Source organism: Thamnophis elegans, chromosome 2 (genome assembly GCF_009769535.1).
Source record: "Thamnophis elegans isolate rThaEle1 chromosome 2, rThaEle1.pri, whole genome shotgun sequence".
NCBI classification, from domain to species: Eukaryota; Metazoa; Chordata; class Lepidosauria; order Squamata; family Colubridae; genus Thamnophis; species Thamnophis elegans.
In genome coordinates, this window is record NC_045542.1 from 25682767 (window position 1) to 25706234 (window position 23468).

General features: G+C 39.5%; 1 protein-coding gene across 5 annotated transcripts; it reads right to left on the minus strand.

The window, feature by feature from the left end:
* Positions 1-1716: 1716 nt before the first annotated feature.
* NACA (nascent polypeptide associated complex subunit alpha) lies at positions 1717-23453 on the minus strand. 5 transcript variants are annotated; one of them, XM_032210205.1, is made up of 9 exons: positions 23348-23449; positions 21257-21328; positions 15672-15779; positions 7159-7244; positions 5847-5924; positions 4384-4530; positions 3907-4035; positions 2432-2554; positions 1717-1829 (listed from the first exon to the last, which is right to left on the minus strand). In XM_032210205.1, exons 1-9 carry the CDS (start codon positions 23412-23414, stop codon positions 1815-1817), a joined length of 825 nt encoding a protein of 274 aa, XP_032066096.1. In that variant the 5' UTR covers positions 23415-23449; the 3' UTR covers positions 1717-1814. The 5 variants fall into 5 exon arrangements, with proteins under 5 accessions (XP_032066096.1, XP_032066097.1, XP_032066098.1 ...); XM_032210206.1 differs by lacking the exon at positions 15672-15779 and having other exon boundaries at positions 23348-23447; XM_032210207.1 differs by lacking the exons at positions 15672-15779; positions 23348-23449 and adding an exon at positions 23301-23324.
* Between the last annotated feature and the right edge of the window lie 15 nt (positions 23454-23468).

Sequence of the window (23468 nt, forward strand, 5' to 3'; positions counted from 1 at the left end):
CATTTGTATCAAGCCACAATGGTGCAATTACTGAATGGAATTAAATTTGATGTACCATAATCATGTAGTATGCATATTGACATCTTAATGCATGTGTTATTTGCCACTCTACTCCCCCATGAATACCTATGATTTTAAGAATCTATTCTCTTCAAGAGTCCTGGGATCAAATACTGTGTTTGCAGTTCATTCTATCCCAGAATATTTAAAAAGTGGTTTGAACAATCCATACTGATCAAACTTCGTATCACCCTAAGCATAATGGTTTACTAGCCAGAGGTAAACCACATTAATTAGCTGGTTGAGGACCCACGTCATTACAAAAAGAGTTGCATTCTAAATCCAAACATTTTTTTTTCAATCTAGTGCTGAATAAAGCTGTGCAATGTAGTTCCATCATTATTCACAGCCACCATAGGACAATGTACATAAGCCAATATCTTTCTCTATTTTGAGTGATTTCTTTCATGCTTAAGGTAATGATGCTGTATGAAAAATGTGGATCGAGAACTCTAGAAAATGGGATTATAAAACATATGTATACATATATAACCATATATAAAAACATATATAACCAATTTTGTTGTATTTAAGTACGACAATAAAGATTATACTTATACTATACTTATGTACTGACACACCAGCTGTTTGAAAGCTCCAGTTACATTATTTTTTCTAAATAAAATGGATCAACAAATATGCTTATAAGGTAGCTGATATCCAATATCAGAAAACCATCATATAAATGATCATTAAGAGCACCAAAATATGTCTGCTTATATTAAAGATTTTTTTCTATTTTTTTAAAGCTGCATTTTTAATGTATCTGAAAAATGTGGTTAGTTAAGTAATTTCCAATGAGTAGAAAAAGGGCATATACTTTACTCCTAACAAAACAAATGTAAAAATCATAAAATTATGCAAACTTATTTATAGAAGGGACAAAATCTAGGTTTCCCACTAAAATTTAATTTTCCGCATGAGCGTTCAAACCAAGAAATATTCAAGATAGGAAAACAAGCAAAGCTTCCCGCTTCCTTAGCATGAGGAAAGACAAGCTATTATTCTGTCATATTCACTGAACAATTATACTGCTTAAATTTTACTTATTTGTGAAATCAGCATCAATGTTGCAAGGACACAATCTGACTGTTCAAAACCATGTCTCACAGCTACTTTTCTGCAGGATTTTTTTTTGTTCTCTTCACAAATTGGTTCTTCAGAAACAAAGTTAAGTAATATTCACATACAGTAATGCTGATTTTCTAATGAGAAGCTATAGTGACAGCTACGGCATTGATTGGTTTGCATTTTAGGTACAATATTTCATGTATGTATTAATCAAGAAAGATAAACAATGGAAGGAGTCCAAATTATGAATAAGCCTTAAAATAAGATCTATTGTACCCACAGAAACTGTAGCAAAATCTTTTCAGGGATTGCTGAAACAGAGACAACATTTTTCTATCAAGTATATTTTTACTGAGATTATTAACAGGAAATTTGTGAATACAACCACTGTTTCGATGATTGTAGCTGCATCTGTTTAAAAAAAAAAGATTCACAGCAAGCCATTTCTTTGGCACTCTAGCAAAATTTCAAAGAATTAGTAGAAACTTTCCAGCAAATAAGGAATTCAAACCAGGATCATTAGCCACTATTTTTTTTTCCAATTTGAAGATTCTAACATGTTGTGGAAAGCAAATAGATGTAAAATCTGTTTAAACCACCACTTTTATTAACTGATAGAAATAGTACAAATTTTCAATTCAGCTGTCATTTCTCTGTAACACCAAAAAGTCCTTTCTGGATGGCTACATCGTTAATTCCTGGAAAGAAACAGAAAAGAGCAAGTGAGAAACAACCTTTTTGTTTATTCCCTTAGGTGGTAGAACGGAAGCAAATTGTTTAGCTACCCGGCACAGCCAAGTGACCCTGAGGGCTATTATTATAACTGCCTGTGAGGTCAAGGAACAGCAAGGGTGCAATTGTTGCTGTGACAAAGCACAGGCAAAGATACAGTGCCTAGTTCCTGAATAGTTGCCTAGGATATAACATTGAGCACTAAGGCATTTATGTAACTCCCGAGGAAACAATATTGCTGTATTTGTATTAGAAGCTTAAAGAGGTTTAACTGGACTATCTGGAAACAGACGTTTCTCCTCTAAGTCACTTCTTTGCCTCACTGCATGGTTAATCTACAGCAGTTAACCTAATTTTTAGAACATATGGCATCTTGATATCTATTTCTCTTGTACTCTAACAATCACTAGCAAACATACTGAATAAAAACAGAACATTATTCTTGTAATGAGCTGGATAATCAACCGAAATAACCACTTAAAATGCCCATGGTCAATTCTCCCAAATATATACTAGAATTTGGGGTACAGCAGCCTTAGTCACATATAGCACTCAATCAAGCACTTACCATAATTGCATTTACGATATCATTACTGTTATTCTTTAGGGCACGAACTGCTTTTGCCCGGGAAACATTTGCTTGGGACATAACTAACTCAATGTCTTTCACCTCGACGCCAGTCTCATCAACCTGGAAGGAAGAAGATAGATAATCTCTCAAGGCATCTGCCAGGTTTTTCTGTCAATCAGGAAAGAGATGCTCTATTACTCTGTAACACTCAGGATCCCATAGTAACTGTAAGAACCTCCTAAGATGCCACAAAATATAGCCTAATGAAACCTTATGGATTGTTACAAACATTCTAGTGAACTTAAAAAACTCATGTTTTCATTTTTTATCTCATGAGTAACACGGAATGACAAGTGGTCTGGTGAAAAATATAGCAAAATAGAGAGCTTGTTATAAAATCCAGGGAAAACAAATCAAGAAAAAGGGCAAAATGGAGACTCATTGCTTATATAGTATCATACACATCTAGGAATTCCAAAACTTAATGAACAAAACGCAACAGATTGGCCTGACTGAATGAATCCTGTACTATCATATATATAGAGAGCATGGCTTGATTATGAGAGAAAAAAATATTACAGAGCTGACTAATAGGTCTGCTATGTCTCACATTTCCAAAGCACTTCCTACTCTGAGCTTTGCTCCATCCCAGTCCATGCTAGGCATCTGCTACTAATGATGGAGAATAAGTTGTCTATGTGCACTGCAGGGAACAGGCCAACCACATTGGTAGTGTACAAGATATCAGGCAGTGACATCAGTGAATGGCAGCTTTTCTAACACGGGATGAAGCTGAAGCACAATTATAGTTATTAGGATCATGCATGGCACACAATTTAATTAACAAATGGATGCCTCTAGCAAAAATTCACTGAAACTAGAGACAAGCTGGCACTTAAAAAAAACCACAGTACTCCATTCAAATGCTGGAAGGAAGACATTGAAGAATATTCATTGATAAATAGGCTGTTTATTTCAGCCTGCCACTTAAATGGAAGAAAATATTTGAAAATGATATCTGAAGATTCAAAAAGAATGTTTAAAAACTGATAAAAAGTCAAGCAGTATGGCACTTTCCTGGTTGCAAAAATAGAGGTACGTGTATACTGTAAGTACTACCATGACAAAACCATGAAAAAAACCTGGAATGAATTAGACCACCTGCCTACTGTGGACCTGGAAATATAAAGGAAACTAGATATTTACAAGAGATGGAGAAGGCCAGCACAGGCTGGCCAGTAGACATAATATAAGATACAAAGCAGTATCACAGGTTCTTTTTCTCATTGCCATTTCAGTTTGATACCTCTTTTTAGCCTGATACTATCCCTAGGAAGTAATTTTATATTCACAGGTAGGCTCATACATGTCTCAGCAGACAAAATTTGAGGCAATGATTTAGCATAAACTACTAGATGCATGTCTTAAACTTCCTGAAAAATCCAGCTCACACATTTAAGAGTGATCCTTACCTCCTCCTCCTCACTTTCTTCTTGTACAGTAGGAGTCTGTGTGTTTTCCTGAATATTTGAAATAGCTTCTCCTTGCACTTTGAATTTCTCAGCAGCAGCCAGCTGTGCTTGCTGAGAGAGATCTTCAATCTGGTAGAAATGGATGAGGGAAAAAAAAACCAACTTAATGACTTGTAGAATTTTTTTTTGATCACCTACAATCAGATAGTTTACAACTGACAATGCTAGTGGGTTGCAAAGAAAGCAAAATAGAGAACTTTATAAATAGTGATACTGATAGGTTCTGCTTTCACATTTTAACTCTTCCCATGAAACAAAGCATCCACATGAACCTGTTGTCAGAAAGGTCCTGCAGAGCAAATGTTCTTTGTTTGTTTGAATGTTAACCCCAAGTTCTAATTGGTAGCAAATCTACTGATAGTTGCAGAAACAAATGGTAAAGACTTCCTTGCTGGGGATTCCCTAAATTCAACTTACCTTTGCTTCTCCAAAGACTATATAGGTATCGGAGGCAGGACTTTTATATACATCTGGCTTGGTAATTACAAAGAGAATGTTCTTGGATTTCCTGATAGTAACTCTGGTTACACCTGTGACCTGACGAAGGCCAAGCTTGGACATTGCCTTAAAAACAAAACATAATTGTTTGAGGAAAAGATTTTGACACACAGCACCTGAGCTAGACTAATAAATGGATTGCAGATGAGCCACAGCGAGATCAGAACACTGGACTTATCATAAAGGTCCCTTTTCTAAAGCAGGGTTTTCACAATTCCTTCTGCCATGTGGGAAAAAGTCTAATTCATTGCAAAATTACTCCTAATACTCTATTTATTTCTTTAATTTATGTAGTCACCCACTTCATAGCTGTGGGTGGCTTACAGTAAAAAGAGAAAAACAATTAAAATGTATTATATAAAAATGCATGGCAGTTGAGCTTCATAAAGTAATGGTTAACAAAACCAAGAGCCAACCTCCATCATAGTCCAGGCTGGGCCCAAACCTAAGTTTTTAGTTTTAAAAAAGGCCAATAGGGTCAGGGCCAAGGGGGAATGAAGTCCCATAGTTTAGGTGCCCTGCTCTTCTCCTGCATCCTGCCAGCTTACACCCCCTCAACTGATGGCACTCAAAGAATGCCCCCCCCCCCCACTGGATGGGTACAAACAATTGGTGAAAAACAGTCCCCTAAATTAACACAGTTGTAAAGTGCTGTCAAGGCAACTACCTGCACTTTGAATTGTACTCAGAAGCCAATGCAGCTTGAGGAACACACGCACTCAAAAACCGAAGCTTCCAATTATTCTTTCAAGTGCTTCATGTACAGCATATTGCAATAACTATGATTTGGCGGTCATATAGGCTATAAGATGGCCAGTGTAATGGAAGACACACTCATTACTTTTTGATAAATGTAGAACACCTACACAATTCTTTCCTGAAAGGGAAATGGCACCTCCCATTCAAAACCCAACTCAGAATTTTGTGCCAGTAATACGGTCAACTATGGGTTATCTCCGTTTCATCTTCTTCTATAAAACAAGGATTGCACTTCAGAGTTTGACTGTTTTTAGAATAAGACTTCTCTGGGCAAAAGATTCCCTGAAGAGAAGCCAACAGGGATGTATTCAAATATATTCCTTTCTGTGATATACAAACATTTGGAATTTTTGACAAGTTGAATGTAAAAGTTTATCTGATGCCCTGTACATTTCACAGTAGTCCTCTTTTGATCAACAGGTTTTCCAAAATAAGGATGTGCTATAAGAAATGACTTGTAGAAATAGCAACGACAAAAAATGAAGTTTTGATAGTTGCAGTAGAACAGGTACTGCAAGACAACCTTAGATGGTATATGTTTACATGATTAAAGATTCAGGGGCACCAACAGTTTCTGTTGGCCAAATCAAGCAAGCCACCAGGAACTGTCAATTTGATCTTACCTTCCGTGCTTTCTTTTCACTCCGGCTCTGTTTTGCTTTGCTAACTGGTTCCTCATCTATTTCAGCTGCTGCTGCAAGCTGTCAAGAATACCACATACTTTAAAAAAAATGCTGATCATCATGAGAACCTGCACATGCATATCTTCACCAAAAAGCCTCCAGATTAAAATACAGGGCCAGTGTTTCGCCAGACAACTCCCAGTTTCTTTAATTACTCCCAGCTTCTTGCACAACTTCAACTATTGAACAGTTATTTCTATACTAACTCAGATCACAATGATCTGTGGATAAGTAGGTTTATTGGATAGTGTCCTCAGTCTTTGGGATTTTCCCTGTGTATTCTTCAGAAGAGAAAAAAAAGTTCTGGGTGAAACTGAGCGAGGTCAGAGATAGGATGACAAACATTACAATCCACAGCAGGGAAGTTCCTTATTTACAATATTATTTATCACTACAGCACTCAAATGTTAAATAAAGCCAATAAAGGGGGAAAAGATAATGGAAGGGAAAGGAAGCAGGGCATGATGAAAAAACCCAGAACAGTAACAGCTTTATTTCCATATTTTGGAAAATATATATATATAGCAGAAACAAATTCAAGAAATTGCCCCGTTAGCACCCATTGTAATTTATCTCTTTAACTCCTGAAATGTTCTTCGCATGATTTATTCAAAAGGAAAACACCCACTTTTTAAAATATATTACGTATACTGGATACTCTTCCTTTAGTTTCATGTTTGGAAATCGTAGCATACCAACTTTAGATACATATCCATTATATTTACCATTTCACTAACTGATATAGACAACATGGATAAAAAATTGTGACATGTCACAAATCAGAATGTGCACTAATGTGAAAAACTATTGCAAATCAGGGTACAAAACTTTTTTTTAAGCTGAGATCAGCACATTGCCTCTGAATTGTATATGTTGGAAGATGGATACAAAGAAAGCTAGGGAGGAACAGGACAAAAACAAGTTCCACTGAGCTGATCATGGCTAATTTTTCATAATTCTCACCTCCATGCTAGATAGGTAATGATACATGGGAAGAATTGAGATGTAGAATGAGTAAGCATTACCCAAACGTGTCGGTGATATTGCTGATGCTGACTGGGTAGCTGTGCAATTTAAAAAAAATATTGTTTGTTATTTTTAAAAAGTAGTAGAAAGTGTCAGCCTCTTATCTAACTAAATTATGTATTCACAATTGCTGTGTGAGTTTTTTGAGATTGAAATATACTTACTTTTACAGCCCTGCCCAAGCATATGAAATACAGTTTATGCTGTTCTTCTTTCCCTTTCTCACCTGCGCCTGCTGTGTGGTGGCCTGCGTGGAGTCCTGTTCTTCAAGTTCTGGCACTGATTCATCGCTGTCGGATTCTGTTCCAGAACCTACAGAAATCAACATGCATAATTTCTTTCCAACTTGGTCTCTATTGGGAGTGGCAGGCAGGCCCAGAGCTTTGCTGCTTGGTTCATGAAGAAACTTTTATTGTGCAAACATTGTTAAAAAATAATTTCAAGCCAAAATACTTCAGAAATGTCTGGTAGTAAAAGAACATATCCCCAACATTTCCCACACACATGGAAAAAAATAAATTTACAGACAACGAAATTCCGAAATGGCAGTGATGTAATATAATAGTGGTTTAACTTATGTGGCAATAGGACAGGGAGTTTGTTCAATCAAGGTTCACAGGAAGAACAGGTTTCTTCCTGGGAACTTGCAAGCAAGGTGTTGATCACATTCTCAGGGTAAGGATATTGTTTCATTTAACTAGTACTTTAAAAAAAAAAAATGACCGTTTCATTTTGGCATACTGTAATTTGGCCCATGATTGGAGCTTAGAAATATGCTATGGATCTGAACACCTTTCCTCATTATGCATAGATTCCCTTCCTTTTCACAATTTGTGAGACCTAGGGTTTAGCATGATGTGTACATAGGACAAACAACAACTAGCACCAATTAAGACTGCTTCAAAGTGGATTCAAACATCACACTAATCCATGTTTTAATTATGAATTCCTGTTCAGTGTTCTGAAGCAGCTGGGTACACACATGGTAAGCCAAAGAAATACCGGTTAAGTACACAGAATTCAGAAATATGATTTAAATTTGTTCTGGCAAACTGGTTATCCTGCATCAAAAAACAAAGGAACGTGAGCAAGGGAGTGCAAGATGAAGAAAGTCTGCTCAAGTTCATGGCGCGTTCCCAAGGTTTTAAAACAATAAAACTTAAGAAAGATGTTTGCAAGGACTAAATGAATACTAAATGATGACTCACTTAAAAAGTAAAAGTACTTTTAAAGCATGTAATAGTTTGCATTTGTATCTTTCAGAGATAACTTCAAGACACCACCACCATTATATGACTGCCATCTCTGGATGCAAGTTTCAGTGAAGTGCTAGCTCACATGCCTTAATATCTGTGTGACTGCAATGCAAGAAGGGAATAAATGTGATTACTGACAAAAAAGCATATTCAGGGCACAGGTTTTCTGGAACAAGCACAACTGATGTCCCCATCTGTCTTACTAATACTATCTTAATTCCAAGTGATGCTAAACCCTGGCACCTTTACCCTAAATTGCGTATGCATGTGATTACATTTAAGTGACTGAAAATTGGACAGAAACACCAGACTACTAATTTTTATTCTCTAACAGACAACACGTGAATTTAACACACAGGGTATGCAAGTATTTAACAGAGAGCTTCCTATTTATACACACTCATCCAAAATGCAGTTGCAAATATAGACACTGAACAATAAACTGAAGGAGGACATCAACATTAGACCACAAATTCTTTAAGGATGAGGGTAAAATACCACCTCCTAGCACAGAACATACCATGAAATGCATCTGCAATTAACAAAATCTACTAGATATGCAACCACAAGCAAAACACTAGAAACAAAAAAAGCAGGCTGAAATGACAGTGTGCCATTGAAAACAAAGAGGTGATTACAGTTTCTAGGTTAGTTCTCTTCCACAGATATCAGCTCAGACACATCTATTAAACACACACATCATGCCCAGTGATTCAACTATCACATTAGTAGTGTATGTTCTTAAACATAAATCATGAATCACAGTGTGCACAACAAAATTCAACTATGATAACTTAATCTAGGTTTATTTTGACTTAGTAAATTTTAAATCCTAAATGGCGTGTTTCTAGTCTAACAGTTAAAGCAGAGGGAATTCACACTCCATGCCTGTACAATTAAGTTAGTATTCAGTGAGTGGCCTTTGATATCCATGCACACAGCAAACCGAAGAGGCAAATACCCTTGTTATTCTTCAGGAAAGGCTGTTTGATAGGAGGAGGTGGTAAAGGAGCAGTTGCTGGAACCTCAGCAAGGGGCACAGCTGTCTTAGGAGAGAAGTCCACCAGGACTGGCTGCAGAGGTGACTCCTCAACATGTACCTCTGGAGGGATCAAGGGTGGCAGCTCGTCGTCTTCAAAGGTAGTAGAAATAGGGCTGGGGGTCACTTCAGGTGCTAAACCAGGTGCAGGTGCAACAGGGGATGGCTTGGGAAGCACAGAGGAAGGTTCTAGCTTTTTCATGGGGGTAGAAGGAGAGGGTGCAGGAGAAGCCGGCTGAGTGAGACTGCTTGCAATAGGAGGAGTAGAAACAGAAGGATCAGCAGGTGCAAGAGGCAAAGGTGCCATTTTCTGGGAAGGCATCGCCTTCCCAGTTGAAATGGAAACCTGGCTTATGTCTAAGGCGGGGACAGGGGGCAATTTGGGGCTAGAGACAGGACTAAGGGTTACTGGAGTAGAAAATGCTGCTGCAGGGGAAACGGAAGGAGTCACTGCAGAAGGCAGAGGCGCAATGCCAGGAGGAGGGATGGCAGAGGCTACAAGGTCAGGAGAGGAAAGAGGTTTAGGAAAAGCAGCAGGGGTTCCAGGAACGGTCACTTGTGCGGGCACCGCAGAGGGTGCTGGGTGAGAAACTGCCATTGTTGGGCCCACAGGAGACGTTATCAGGGCAGGTGTGGCTGGTGTCACTGGAGCTGAAGCCATCTCTGCTACAACTATAGGTGATGCCTGATGTTCAGGAGGAGGTACCTCAGAAGCTGCTGCTGGATGGGAAGCAGATGCTAATGAACTAGGAGTAACCCCTTCAGAGGCCAGAGGAAGGGCTGTGGATCCAGAAATAAGTGCAGGAGTATGGGCAGTAGGCATTGCAGGACTAGAAACATAATCTGCCATAGACAAAGAGCTAGAAGCAAGTTCCGAAGTTGAAAATGGCTTCACAGCAGATGCTGGTGAGACAAGAGCAGGCTCTACTGCAGCTACAGGGCCAAAATCAGCCGCAGGCTGAGAAACAGCCGTCCCTGGAGTTACAGAAGCAGATATGGAAGGAGCAGGAGCTAGTCCCAAAACAGGTGGGACCCTCTTGGAAGCAGGTGGCGAAGGGCTCGTGGGAGGCATTGCTGGACTAGAAACAGGGGCTGAAAGGGGAGCAGATTCCACAGGGGGTCCTGTAGGAGCCACAGGACTAGGAACAGTTTTCACAGGCTGCCCTTTGGGTAGTCCTGGAGCAGAGATTAGTCCTGCTGCTGTAGCAGAAGAAGGGGAAATGGGCTCAGGAATAGGCACTGAAGAAGTAGATTTCATTGGGGGCGATGGAGGAAGCGAAGGTGTAAGAACAGAGCCTGATGAGGACATAGGACCTGAAGAAATTTCTGAAGAGGAAGACGGTTTCACAGAAGGAAGTACCGTACTCTGTTCTTTAGGCTTAGACACTGCTGTGCCCAGTGAAGCAGAGCCAGAAATAGGAACTGAAGTGGGACTCTCTGGCTGTGAAGAAAGTGGTACAGGGCTAGAAGGGCCTATTGGGGTTCCAGAAGGTGCTACAGACCCAGAAGCAGGCTTCATTATTGGACCTGCTGTGATCATAGCATCAGCAGGATGTTCTGAGGGAGGAGGTTTCACAGGGGACTTAGCAGGAGCCACCTGTTTAGAAGCCAGTACTGCTTTGTCTAGAGAAGTAGTTACAGAGTCGGAAACGGTTGTCAAAATAGGAGTTTGTAGCTGGGAAGAAACAGATAGTGGACCAGACACAGGACATACTTCTGGGGCTGCAGGACCAGATGCCAATTTCACAGGTGGTAGAGAACCAGAAACAGGTTTGCCAGGAGGACCTTCGGGTAACAATGGTGTAGGAGCAGGCTTTGCTGGGGACATGATACTGGATTCAGGACCAGAAGTAAATTTTGCAGGTGGTATTGCAGGAGCAAGCTTTGCTGGAGACAAAGGATCAGCCCCAGAAACTTTAGGAGATGAAGCCGGGATCTCAGAACTGGAAATAGATGCCAAAGGAGTCACAGGATGAGATGCAGATTCTGTAGGTGACCCTGCAGGATGTCTCGGAATCGATACAGGCATTGGAGAAATGATGGAACCGTGAACAGTCATAGAATCAGGAAGGGATGGAACAGAACTGATGGGTATGGAAGGCTGGTGAGGGGGAAGAGAGGATGAAATGGGAGCCACTGGATCGAGAGTAGGGGTTGCAGTGTTAGGGATAGGAAGTGTTGGTGACAAAGCAGGAGCACCGGCAGAATCTGGAGGGAAAGGAGTTGGACTAAAGGGTAAAGCCACAGTAGTAGGAGCTGGAACTGCATCAAGGATGGGAGCTGTAGCCATAGAAACAGACACAGGAGCAATTGGGAGAATGAAAGGAGCTGGGACAGGAGATGATGGAATTGGAGAAACTGAGGCTGCAGAAGTTAACCCTGCTGGGCTTATAGGAAATGTTGATGGAGCAGAAGTAAGAGATCCAGAGGCAGTTACTGAGGCTGGGGGAGAGGCTACAGGCCCTAAAGGTAGGGACATGTCAACAGGTGCAACACCAGCCATAACTGGTGGTTTCACGGGAGAAAGGGTCTGAGATAACATAACTGAGTCAGCCGAAGACAAAGCAGCATCAGGAGTGGCTTGTACCAAAGAGACAGAGGTAACCAGTTCTGGTGTTGTAGTGAAGGGACAGAGGCTAGCAAGGGGAGAGTTAGCATCATGGCACGAAGCGGAAGGGTGGAGGGGGCTATAAGTAGAAGAGGTGGAAACAGCTGGTAAAGGAGAAAAAGTAAATCAGCATTGGAAAAAGAACATGTAGGAAGAAAAATCAAGTTATTTATAAAGCCTCCCACATGGAAGCGCTGTTACTTGTTGTAGGGGAGAAATTATTAGAGCTGCTGCCAGAGAATTTTTTCCTCCCACCCCAAGCAACTTTTCTGGGACACTTATTAATTTTTAGCCATTATATCATTGGCTTGCTCTTGCGTACTGTATTGTATTACTCTTTATTATGTAAAATGTTATTATACTTTAGCATATTCCAGTTTGGCAGCATGCACATTTGATGAATAAAACCAAACTGTCTTTGCAGCCATAACACTTCAGAAAGAGTCAACATTTCCCATGAAGACACACAATCTTCTTTGAGTTGAACTCATTTTCTAGTCACTTTAGAGACATGCCCATGTAATTATTTCTTTTGAATATTACTTTCACAATCTAGCCATTTCCCATAGTTTCCCACCCAACTTAGTTTTATTGAGATCAGCCAGTCAGCTTGATGCTGCCAAATAGCTGGGGAAATTACTATACCACAGCTAAGCTATTCAGGTATTCACTGATTAACAGCCGCCTAATTCTGCACCTCTTCAAACTTGTGTATAGTCTTGAAAAATAGATTATGACCGGTCCTCAAAATGATGCCCGTTGAAGCATCCTCATTCATGTGGTCATGACTTGAGCATTTTGAAACTGATGGGCATCTGCAATGATCACAGCATCCCATAGTCATGGTATTGTCATTTGTGGTTCTTACTGGCATGCTTACTTACTGACAAGTCAATAGAGAAACTGTCAGTAGGCTGCAAGTTGTGGTCATGTGACATCAGGCTTAATTACCAGAGGTAATTTGGTTAATTACTGCAGTGGAACTGTGTAAGATGTAAGCTGGGTACAGTCATGTGAAGTTTCACTTAACGACATTACTTAGTGCTGAAATTGTCAGCCCCAATTTCGGACATTACGTGAGGATTAATTGTAGCTATCACTTCTGGCACAAATGAATCTTACCATAAATTCAACCCTTTAACAGCTGCTAGTAGTCTTTTTTTCCTATCACCTTCATTTTAAGATAGTAAAGCTGCTAGTTCAGGAAACAAGTTGCAACATTTAAGCTTGAAACATTCACTCCACTGTGGTGCACTGGAAATTTGAAAACTTTTGTTTTCTATTTTAAGGAGGGAAGCCTGTGATTTTAAATTAAGTTTATTACAGAAGCCTCAAGTAAGTCAAACTATACTGTATCAATGAAGCATACTGAAGCATCCCCATTTCAGGCAAAACATTATAATCTATGAACCCAGGCATTTGATTAGTTAAACTAAGGACAGAACTTGAACATAGTTTTGGAACCTGGCCTTCAAGCATAGTGATACCAACTACCATTCACTCCCATCAGATTGTATGCCATATTAAAGTAACTGTATTAGTCCAACACTATAAATATACTGTTGAAGACGGCATATGCTAAGATTAAGAACAAATACCTGATGCTAGAATGGGAGGCTGAGAACAGACTGGAGGTGCTTCAGCAGCACCAGGAAAAGAAGCAGGAATGGCAGATGCTGAATGAGCAAAATCAACAGTTATTAAAAGCACATCGATAAAACAGGAGCTAGAACAATCAAGAAGATTCTATTCTTTCAGCTTGATCAATAGAACCAATAAGACCTCCACAGTTAAAAGACTTTGGATCAATTCATGGAAGTTGGGAGGATTCAAGGCTATTAGTAGCTTTGATGGTGCTGTAAATGCCTCTGAAGCCAATCTACTGAGAGGTTATGGGCTTCCTTCTACAGTTGGTTGATTTTGAAAACAAATTGCTGACTAGATGAGCCAGGGTTGTTTGTGATCCAATAGCCACTTGCCTATGTTCTTATATAATTCACATGCAACAGAAAAGCTAATAATTGCATTAGTGACCTGCAAGTCTCTTGGGTTAATTATTTAGAAAAAGCCAGAAGCATAAACTCAGAGAGGTAACATAATATATATGTATTTGTTTGATTGCATAGGACAAGGAATCTCATATGACCTAAGGGCTCTGGTATCTTGAAATCTTCCTCTAGTTTATTTTATTTGACTTATTAATAGAACTCATATAGCTACCCAACTCATAGTGACTCCAGGTGGCTTACGTGTAAAATCCCAAATACAAAATCCAATATATATTACGTTAGACTGGCTTTTCCAAACTAAGACAAAAAAAGGAGAAAATAGTTTTATAATAAGAACTTTCAAATTCATTAAAAAAATAACACTCAAGAGTCCTTTATTCTTTTATCTAGAGTCTAGACTAATGAGTCAGCTGAGCAAAACCTTTTGCTACTGTAATAACTCTAATAGTGTGAGTTGGGATGACAACAGGACTGGGATGACATCCAGAATTCAAGGCAAATATAGCAAAAGAGATTAAGCATGTGGTCCAACTATATCAGTATGGAAACCAAATCTATGAAACTCAATCCTATTCCATCTTGAAGTTTATGCCTTTCTGCTGCTTGCACTTAAAGCTCATATCTTAATTCAAAATATTCCTGAAAAAACACCAGAATCCACAAGATGAAAGGGATTAGCCTCAAACTCATCATAATTGGCTGTTTTATAAACTATGAACTCCCCTGGTCTTAATCCTATATTTTTTCCATTAGGCAAATATAAGAGAGAAGGCAAAAAGGCACTTAACTACTCTTTAACAGCTCATTTAATAAAGAAAACAGTCACATTAAAAGATATGTGCTTCATGTCAATTCCTGTGCATTAAATCTTAGCAAATCTGGTGCAGCAGTTATACACATGACCGTAGGACAATTGAACATATATTCCAAAATAAAGAGTAAAATAAGTTCTGGAACAAGGTAGCAAAGCAGCCAAGGCTACAATCAGAAAGTTGTACGTTTCATCTTAGTAAGTAGAACTATTTCTCTGTGAAGGACTGTACATAACTGTGAGCCTAGCATTAATTTGAAAGGATTCTTTATTGATGCTTCCACCATTAAAATATTTTAGAAAATATTAAGATACAACATTTCATTTATGACTTTCCAAATAAAATGCCTACTGGAAATGACAGAAGGCAAAACCTAGTATAGTCCTGGATATGAGTTGCTTAGCAACCATTTGAAAGTACAATGGACCCCTGCCCCTCCCACACAAAAAAGGACTTGTGACCTGGATTCAAAGTTCCAATGGCTGTCTGCCCCTCCCCCCCACCCAAGCATTTGTAGCTATTGGCAGTGTCCTGCAATCATGTGACCATCATTTATTACTTTTTTTGGCCAGAAACTGGCATTTACTTCTAGCTTCTGGCAAAAATGCCCATTGGGAACAATGGGTTTGCTTAATGACCATGAATTCACTTTTAATGATTATGATGATTCCATTAATGACTACTGCAAAATGTGTTTTAAAATTGGGTCAGTCATGTGATGACCCATTTAACGACTGGCACACTTATGAATGTAATTCCGAGCTTTCGGTTGTGAGTCAAGGACTATTTGTAACACTTTAGGAAAGGATCAAATACAGTACTGAACAGCTAAAGAGTGTTCAGGTGTTTGTTCAAATTTCTGTGGTTTATCAAGCGGGTGAATCAAATCTAAGGCATCAGATTAAACAGAGCTGGCATTTCAGAAACACTGGTGATGTTACAGTGCATTTCTTTCATTTTAAGTCAGATATATATGTGTGGCAGTTCTAGTCTGCTGCTTTAATTTCAGACCTACCTGAACACTCTAAAGCAGTCCCAGCCTGAAAATCCTTGCCTCCTATCTCAGGATTCTTGGTAGTAACTGGCTTGCTCATCGTTTCCATGGGGGCCCCAGGAGCTGGAGCTACAACAATAGTTTTAACCATTCAGAAATCCTACAAGGCTGCTATATATGCTTTTTGAGGCCAGCTGCTCAAGTGGAAATACATCCAATCATGCAGAAAGATGGGAGTTAAAACTCAGTTGCAAAAGACAAAAAGCACAGGCAAAAAAAAAACCACCCCACTATAGAAAATGTCAATTTTATTTATATTAGAAATGAATTTGACAAATCAATAATCTTTCTAACCAAATTAATGTCATTGTGCTGGCAGATTTGAATTAATTAAATGCCTACCTTCATGGCTTCTTCGGATTGTGACAAGATGTTTACATGCACTCATATGAACTCAAGTTACCAGCAGCTGCTGAATGTTAGTAATGATGCATCAAAAGCCAATCTAGATGAACCCATGGAGCATTAGCAGGCATGAATACAACTACTTCACCATAGGATAAAAGCCAGTAAAGGATAACTTAAAAATCAATGTGTTGTCAGAAACAATAATATATTTTTCCATCTTGAAGTTTATTTACTATAATATATACTGAAAACCAAAGTAGCTTGTTTAGATTTGAATTATCAGCTAGAAATCAATTTTGGATTTATAATGACTTTTTTTTCTGTACAGAATCAGGACAGTTTAAAATGGGTCTTTACCAATCTCATAATTACAGGCCAGTTTACAAATTTAGATAAGTAAATCTGAAGCAATTGGAATATGGTAGAGACAAATTAATTAAGTCCATGATTGTGAATGCAAAGGGTCCTTGTTTAGTAACTGCCTAATTTAGTGAAGCTAAAATGAGGATTAAAAATTTAAGAACCAATCCTTACATTTTTGATCTTTGCAAGTCTGTGAAGCAAAGCTGAAGATTATAAGTAGAGTCAGTTACTTAGAAACTGCTTTGCTTAAAAACCAAGTTGCCAATCCCAACTCTAGTTGCTATAAAAGACTACTCATACTGGCCAGGACCCCAACCTTTTGGCACCAGGGATTGGTTTCACGGAAGACAATTTTTCCATATATTTTTTTTTTTTGGGGGGGGGGGGAAGAAGAAGCAGATAACCTACATTCCATATGTGTGCAGTTTTGCTTGCCTGCTACTCATCTCCAGCTGTGCAGCCCAGTTCCTAACAGGCCATGGATAGATACTGGTCCACAGCCCGGGGACTCCTGCCCTTAATTTATCCCCTGCTCTCAATACTTGAGTGTTCTAGACACTTTGTTTCCACCATAGAAGAAAGTCTATTGCACTTTTCTCCTATGATGGGGTCAGAGAATTTTCTGAGATAGAAATCCATTGGGGGCTGTGCGGATGGGGAAATAATCCTGCTGGGAACTATTTTCTGCTTTTATTTATTGGCCAAATGATTGTTTTGATGAACTGTAACTACTGGGCAAGTACTTCTAGAGTTAGCAGAAGGTTTGATCATGGCCATTCTTAGATAGATAACAGAAAAAACTTCCTTTAAAATATCTTAGTGTGAGATTAGCAAAGAGCTCTTCAATGCTCTCCAGTGCTAGAATTGAGGAAAGGGACAACTCCTATATGCAGAGGGTTTGGTTATCCTTGTTGAAGTCTGCATGTAGTAAAGGCAAGACCTGGAAATAAAATCTGATGTTGTAGAGCCTTCCTTCATTTTGGGCTCAGTAGTAGAAAGCTTCCCCTGTGAAGTCATATATGTAGATGGTAGAAAGTCATTTGGATTCTATAATAGTATGTATGATTTTGTAATTATCTCTAGGTTGGTGAGATAAATCCAAACTCCTGGCATATAACTGTAACCAGATGATCCCCCTTGATTTAGTCTAGTGATGTCCAGAAGCTCCTTTTAAGAAATTGATAGCTTGCCTTGATTGAAGTATCAGTTTCCTGGCACAGTTGGGTGCTATTAGCATACTCAGTATAATTCTATTCTCCAGTTCTGAACTAGTCTCAGGAGTCTAGGTTAATGGGGAAGGTATGTAGCAGGCAGTGGTGGGTTCTGGATCCCCTTGCAACAGGGGCCGGTATCCTCTACATGAATGTGTGCAGTGGTCGTGCACGCGTTCTTATCTCCTGCGATGCTCTGTGACGCTTCGGCTGCTCGGCGTAGCGTTGCGCAGGCGCCGTACGCTCCGTGCACAGAAGCCCAAAGAGCTCAAATACAGGTAAGGACGGCAGGCAGGCCCTCTGGAGCACCATACCGGAACAGTACCTGGCGCTCCCAGCAGGCACCGGTACACCTGTACCGGGGCATACCGGTCGTAACCCACCACTGGTAGCAGGTTTTTGGGCCATGTGCATTTAAATATGTTTACTGCCTATAATTCCTGAGATAGGGAGCATGAGATGAAGCTGTTTTGGGAGCTATCAGAACATCCCCTATTAACTCAACATAATTTGCTTCAACGTTCTGAGGCTGAGGTCTATTACCTGAGTTCTAAACCTCAGCAGTTGAATTTATCTGATGCTCAGCCCAAAAGTTTATCTTATTCATAAGCTTTGCTTTGCTCAGCTTTGGTGGTACTATCTTTTCAGAAGTTCTTTTAGATTGTCCCAGAAGATATAAGCTTTGAGTTTCCTATTCTTAAACTATTTCTCCTAACCAATCCAGGCTCCTCTCCTGAGAGTGATGTCTCTGATTAATAAAAACTGGCCAGAGAGCAAATTTTCCTTTCCCAAGAGTCACAATCTGAGAAATGTCTTCACTTTCAGTGGAATTGATAGATGTTTTTCTTAATATTTGGGCTATTTGATTCTGGAAAGGAAGAAGCATTTACTTCAGGGAAAGGAAATTTCAATAATACATTGATACAGGCAATTATTTAACCCTGGAGACTGAAAATCATAAGTTCCAGGCAACTGGTTTGGAGGAATTATGTGGCCACCTGTTGGATTGTCTCTTTTCTCTTCTTTTCAAGGGAGATCAGCTCTCTTTGGTATCCAGGTGCGGTAGGACATGTGCTGGTTGAAATATGCTCTTGACTTTTTGATGGTCTAATCATGATTCATAAACATGTCTTCTGTATGATTTGAAGTGGACTATGACAGTTGCTGCCTCCTTTGTGTATATTATGCGAGCTGACTGGCTAAATGAGAAATTTGCTGATGCTGAAACCCAAGGAATGTTCTGTGGGATGAATAGATTGGAATGTGTAAATGGGCCACCTGTTAAGTCTAGCAAGTCTATGACATAGTTTTTTCTAAAGACTCTCTCACTGGCTATCATGTTTTCCATCCAGAACATGCAGTATTTGATATGACAAGATATTCTGCTTCCCCCGGTTTTTAAAGATATTATTAATATGGAGAAAAAAACATAAACCTTCTCAACCATGTGATCTCTAAGGCTACTGAAGGCTAATGATAGCTTATAGCAGATGTTTTGTTGGTCTCTATGAAGAAAGGAAGAAATGACATTCTTGGGAGGAGGAAGCATGCTAAATATGTTTGGTTATCTTTAGGAATGTTGTATGTTATATGAATACAAAGGTAGGGCAGTATGTTGTTACCTAAAGGAGCTAGATGTGGGCACCATTATGTTGGCTTAATTCTCTTGAAAAGATTAAGCATGGATCTGGAAAGTTAGAAATTAAACTTCTTATTTGGCCTCCTCATAGAAAGCTCCAAAATGTTCAGACGCTACATTGCTGTCCATTAGATTACTGACTACTAGGTTAAGGTCTCCAAAAAAGGAAAGTGAAAATCATGAAAACTAAAAAAAGTAAAAGGAAAAAGTGTTATCATGGTGGTTCAAGCCATGCTAGTTTGCAGGCAGGACTACTCTCCAGAGGAAGCCAAGATCAGGAAAACTGCCTCCACAGAAAGTGACATCAGAACCCTTTCTAGCTCGCTGGAATCAGGAGAGGTGTATCTGTTTCTGAATGCCCTTGCTCTGGTGTAGGAGTAGAAACAGGTACTTGCTGGCTGCCTAGAAGAAAAGCATCTCTGTTGCCCAGACCACTCTTCACAGAACACTCAATGGAACTCCAAAGTTCCCCTAAGTTTTCAAATCACATGTGCCACCTTTGGGATAGAAACCATTATATTAACAATTCAGCACTGGACAATAAAATAATGAATTTTAGGTTTCATGATCATAGTAAATCCTATGTTTAATAATTACTGCCATATTACTCTATCAACTAGGTCTCCATCTCTCTTTTTGTAGCTCTTGTTTCTTAAGTGTTTTAATAAATACATTAACTTATTTACAAAAAAGAAATAACCATCCAGTAATGCAGTGTTTTTCAACCACTGTGCCGCGGCACACTAGTGTGCCGTGACATAGTGTAAGGTGTGCCGTGGGGAAATTACTTTATATATAGTCAATATAGGCACAGAGTTAATTTTTTTTAACATTTTCTAATGGTGGTGTGCCTCGTGATTTTTTTCATGAAAAAAGTGTGCCTTTGCACAAAAAAGGTTGAAAAACACTGCAGTAATGGACAACAGCTCCACGCATGTGTGTGCATAGAAGCCAAGTCATATATCATGCAGTATCCTTTAAGCTTCCAGCCAGAAATGTGGCAAATAATGAAAATTGAATTATTTGGTATCCAGCATCCAAAATTCCCTCAAGACATATCACTTGAAACATAATAGATAGTAAAGTTCAAAAGTTAGTAAATCCAATAAAGTAAAAGTATGCACACAATACAGCCAAATACACTAAAACACAACCAGGGTTTTTAAAAAGCTCATAGCTCACAATTCTAATCCACTCAAAATGAGGCACACTCTTTGCCAATCTCATGTATAGCCAGGCATAGCATGCTTAATAAATGCCAATCTGAGATTTTTTGAAAGGGAGTTCTTGATTTCTTTAGAGTTCAAAAATACAATTATCATCACTTTTCTTTCCTGAAAAAAATCTCTGTCATTTACTAGCAATATCATTTTAAAGGATCCCAATTATTCTGTAAGGTCACTCTTATATAAAAGCCAAAATATTAAGCGAGTTTCTAACATCTAACATGTGTTACAATACTAAAACAGCTCTAATATCTCATCTGATAACACCAACAAATAAATATATGAAGAAAAAAATTCCAGTAGCTAAATTATTAGTGTTGTCCGTATAATATACTTTAAAGGGCCTAACGTCTTCCCAATGTTCTGGATTAAAGCACAAATTAACACTCAGTTAGGACTTGTGGGGAGTGGAAGGAAAGCTGGTTCAAAATTTCAATGAAAGAGAGCATTTAGTTCCAGCTTGCAATCATGCAGTTGCTCACTCCAAAAACATTATATACAATCTCCCAAACATGTATCTAGTGATTTATAATGTTTCCCCTAAATCCTTATTTAACCATACAACGGCTCTATAAGGTAAATCTTTTATTTTTAATACTACTACAAATAAAAAGGATCAAATTAACAGATGATTTCCTTAAGGCTTTTGGGCAAACACATGGTAGAAAGCATGGAACTCTCTCCACAAAGGACTTCTAGGGGTCTCCATGCTGATGGAGAATGTATTTTAAAGGTATATAAATCATCCAAAGTACTAACCTGTCTCAGCTTGAGGCTGGGGCAGCTCCTGTTCCGTTGCCGGGACAGTTTCTGTGGCTTCTCCAGGCATTTCTTGATAGAACAGGAACAAAATAAAAGGTAGTTATTTTTGTCCTATTATCTTATCTATTGTAGAATACTTTTTTACAATAAAGTCGTAAAGTGTTGCAGTCATCATACCCAGGCAAACCACTTATACATAAGACCTTTAGATACTGTATTAAGATATTAATCCTAAAAAGACAATTTACAGGTAGTCCTCAACTTACAACAGTTTGCTTAGTGACCAAAGTTACAATGGTACTGAAAAAACTGACTTATGACAATTTTCACACTTATGACCATTGCAGCATCCCCATGGTGACACGATTTACATTTGAATGCTTGACAACTGATCCACATTTATGACAGTTCCAGTATCTTGGGGTCATGTGAGCATCTTTGTGGAACCTTCTGACAAGCAAAATCAATGGGGAAACCAGATTCATTTAACAACCTTGTACTAATTTAATAACTGCAGTGGTTCACTTAACAAATGTGATCAGAAAAGTCATAAAATTGTGTCAAAACTCACTTAACAAATTTGTGACTTAAGCAACATAAATTTTGGGCTCAGTTTTGGTTGTAAGTTGAGGACTACCTGTATTTCAATATTCAGCCAAATGTTTTAAAGTATTAAAAATGCTGATCTGGTCTTCATTTTTGTAATCTTATAACTGCCTTATTATCTCAGTTAAGTGGTCAAGGCTTATGATCCAGCAGCAACAACAAAAATAAGTCGAATTATTAATATACACAAGTTACTTGTGTATATTATGCCAGTTCAACTGTGGAAGATGTATGCACCTCACACAAGCCTCCACAGCCAAGTTTCATTACTAGATATTCTCATACGTTGAAAAACCTTTACACCCACAACTTCTACCCCTTCCCTAAATAAAGCTTGGTTCTGTAAATCACCTTGTTTTTTATTTTATCACACCACCATCACCGTGTACTTTCCAGGTACCTTTTACCAAGCAAACATCCTTTCACATGCCACTTCATCAGAAGGATGGACTGAACAAGGGGACAGTGCGTAAGCGCACCAGCGTGCCCTCCATCCCTGTCCTACTGTCCCCATTTATTTGTACTCATTTCCCTTGTTCATGTCCATGTTTATATTTTTACCTGTTATCTTGTACATATTTGACAAACTAAATAAGAAAAAATAAAATAAATAAAGTGTTAGTATTCTCTCCCTTCCACTAAATATATTTATGCCTGTGTGCTGACACTACCACCACCACCATTATTCCACTTATCACCCTGCAAGCTTTCTTCCTAATTTTTTGCCCCATCCTTGCTCAGTTTCTTGCTCAGTGCCTTGCTCTGAGGGGAACGTTTCCCAAGCACAAAGTTCGTGTGAAAACAGCAAGGAGTTCACTCTCTTGGCAAATCCTGTCGCCCTGTGCTTGACCACATGCAGAAAATCTAGGCCAGAGGTCTTCAAACTTGGCAACTTTTAAGACTTGTGGCTGGCTGGAGAATTCTGGGAGTTGAAGTCCACAAGTCTTAAAGTTGCGAAGTTAAGGGGACCCCTGATCTAGGCGTCGCGAAAGACTCCACCCCAACTCTGACCACAACCTCCCCCTTCAATTCTTTATATCAAACAACATGGAGGGGGAGGAGGGCCCGTTTAGCAGAGTCTCCAGTCCAGCCACCGCCCACAATTGAGCAAACCAGGACCTGTCCAAGAACGTTAAGTTCTCTCGTCCCCTCCGGCTTTATTGGAAGCGCCGGAGTCTTCCTAAGGGACGGCCTTCTTCTCCCTTGTGCGTTCATTACCAAACATCATTCTTCCGCCCCCAAACTCCAGGGAGCCTCTCCCCTTGAACCGCAAGGCCGCCCTGACGCCCCATAACCCAGAGCGAATGGCCCACAGCGGCCTATTCGGAGCCCCCGCCGAATCTAACCGTCCCAGGTCGCCCCGCCGCCCTCGGCCCACCCCTCTGGAGCCACTTTAGCGTTTCCCATTTAGGCGGCTCCCCGCCGGCCGGCTTACGGAGGCATCAGAGGCGGATTCCGGCGGATACAAACGACGAGGCTTACCGTTCGAGACAATCCGGGCGCAAGATGGCGGAAGAAAAAGACAAGGGAGGTGAAGGGAAGCCGACATCCGGTGTGCGTCGGAACAGCTTCCGGGTCTTAAAAGAGTCTGTGTTACCACGTG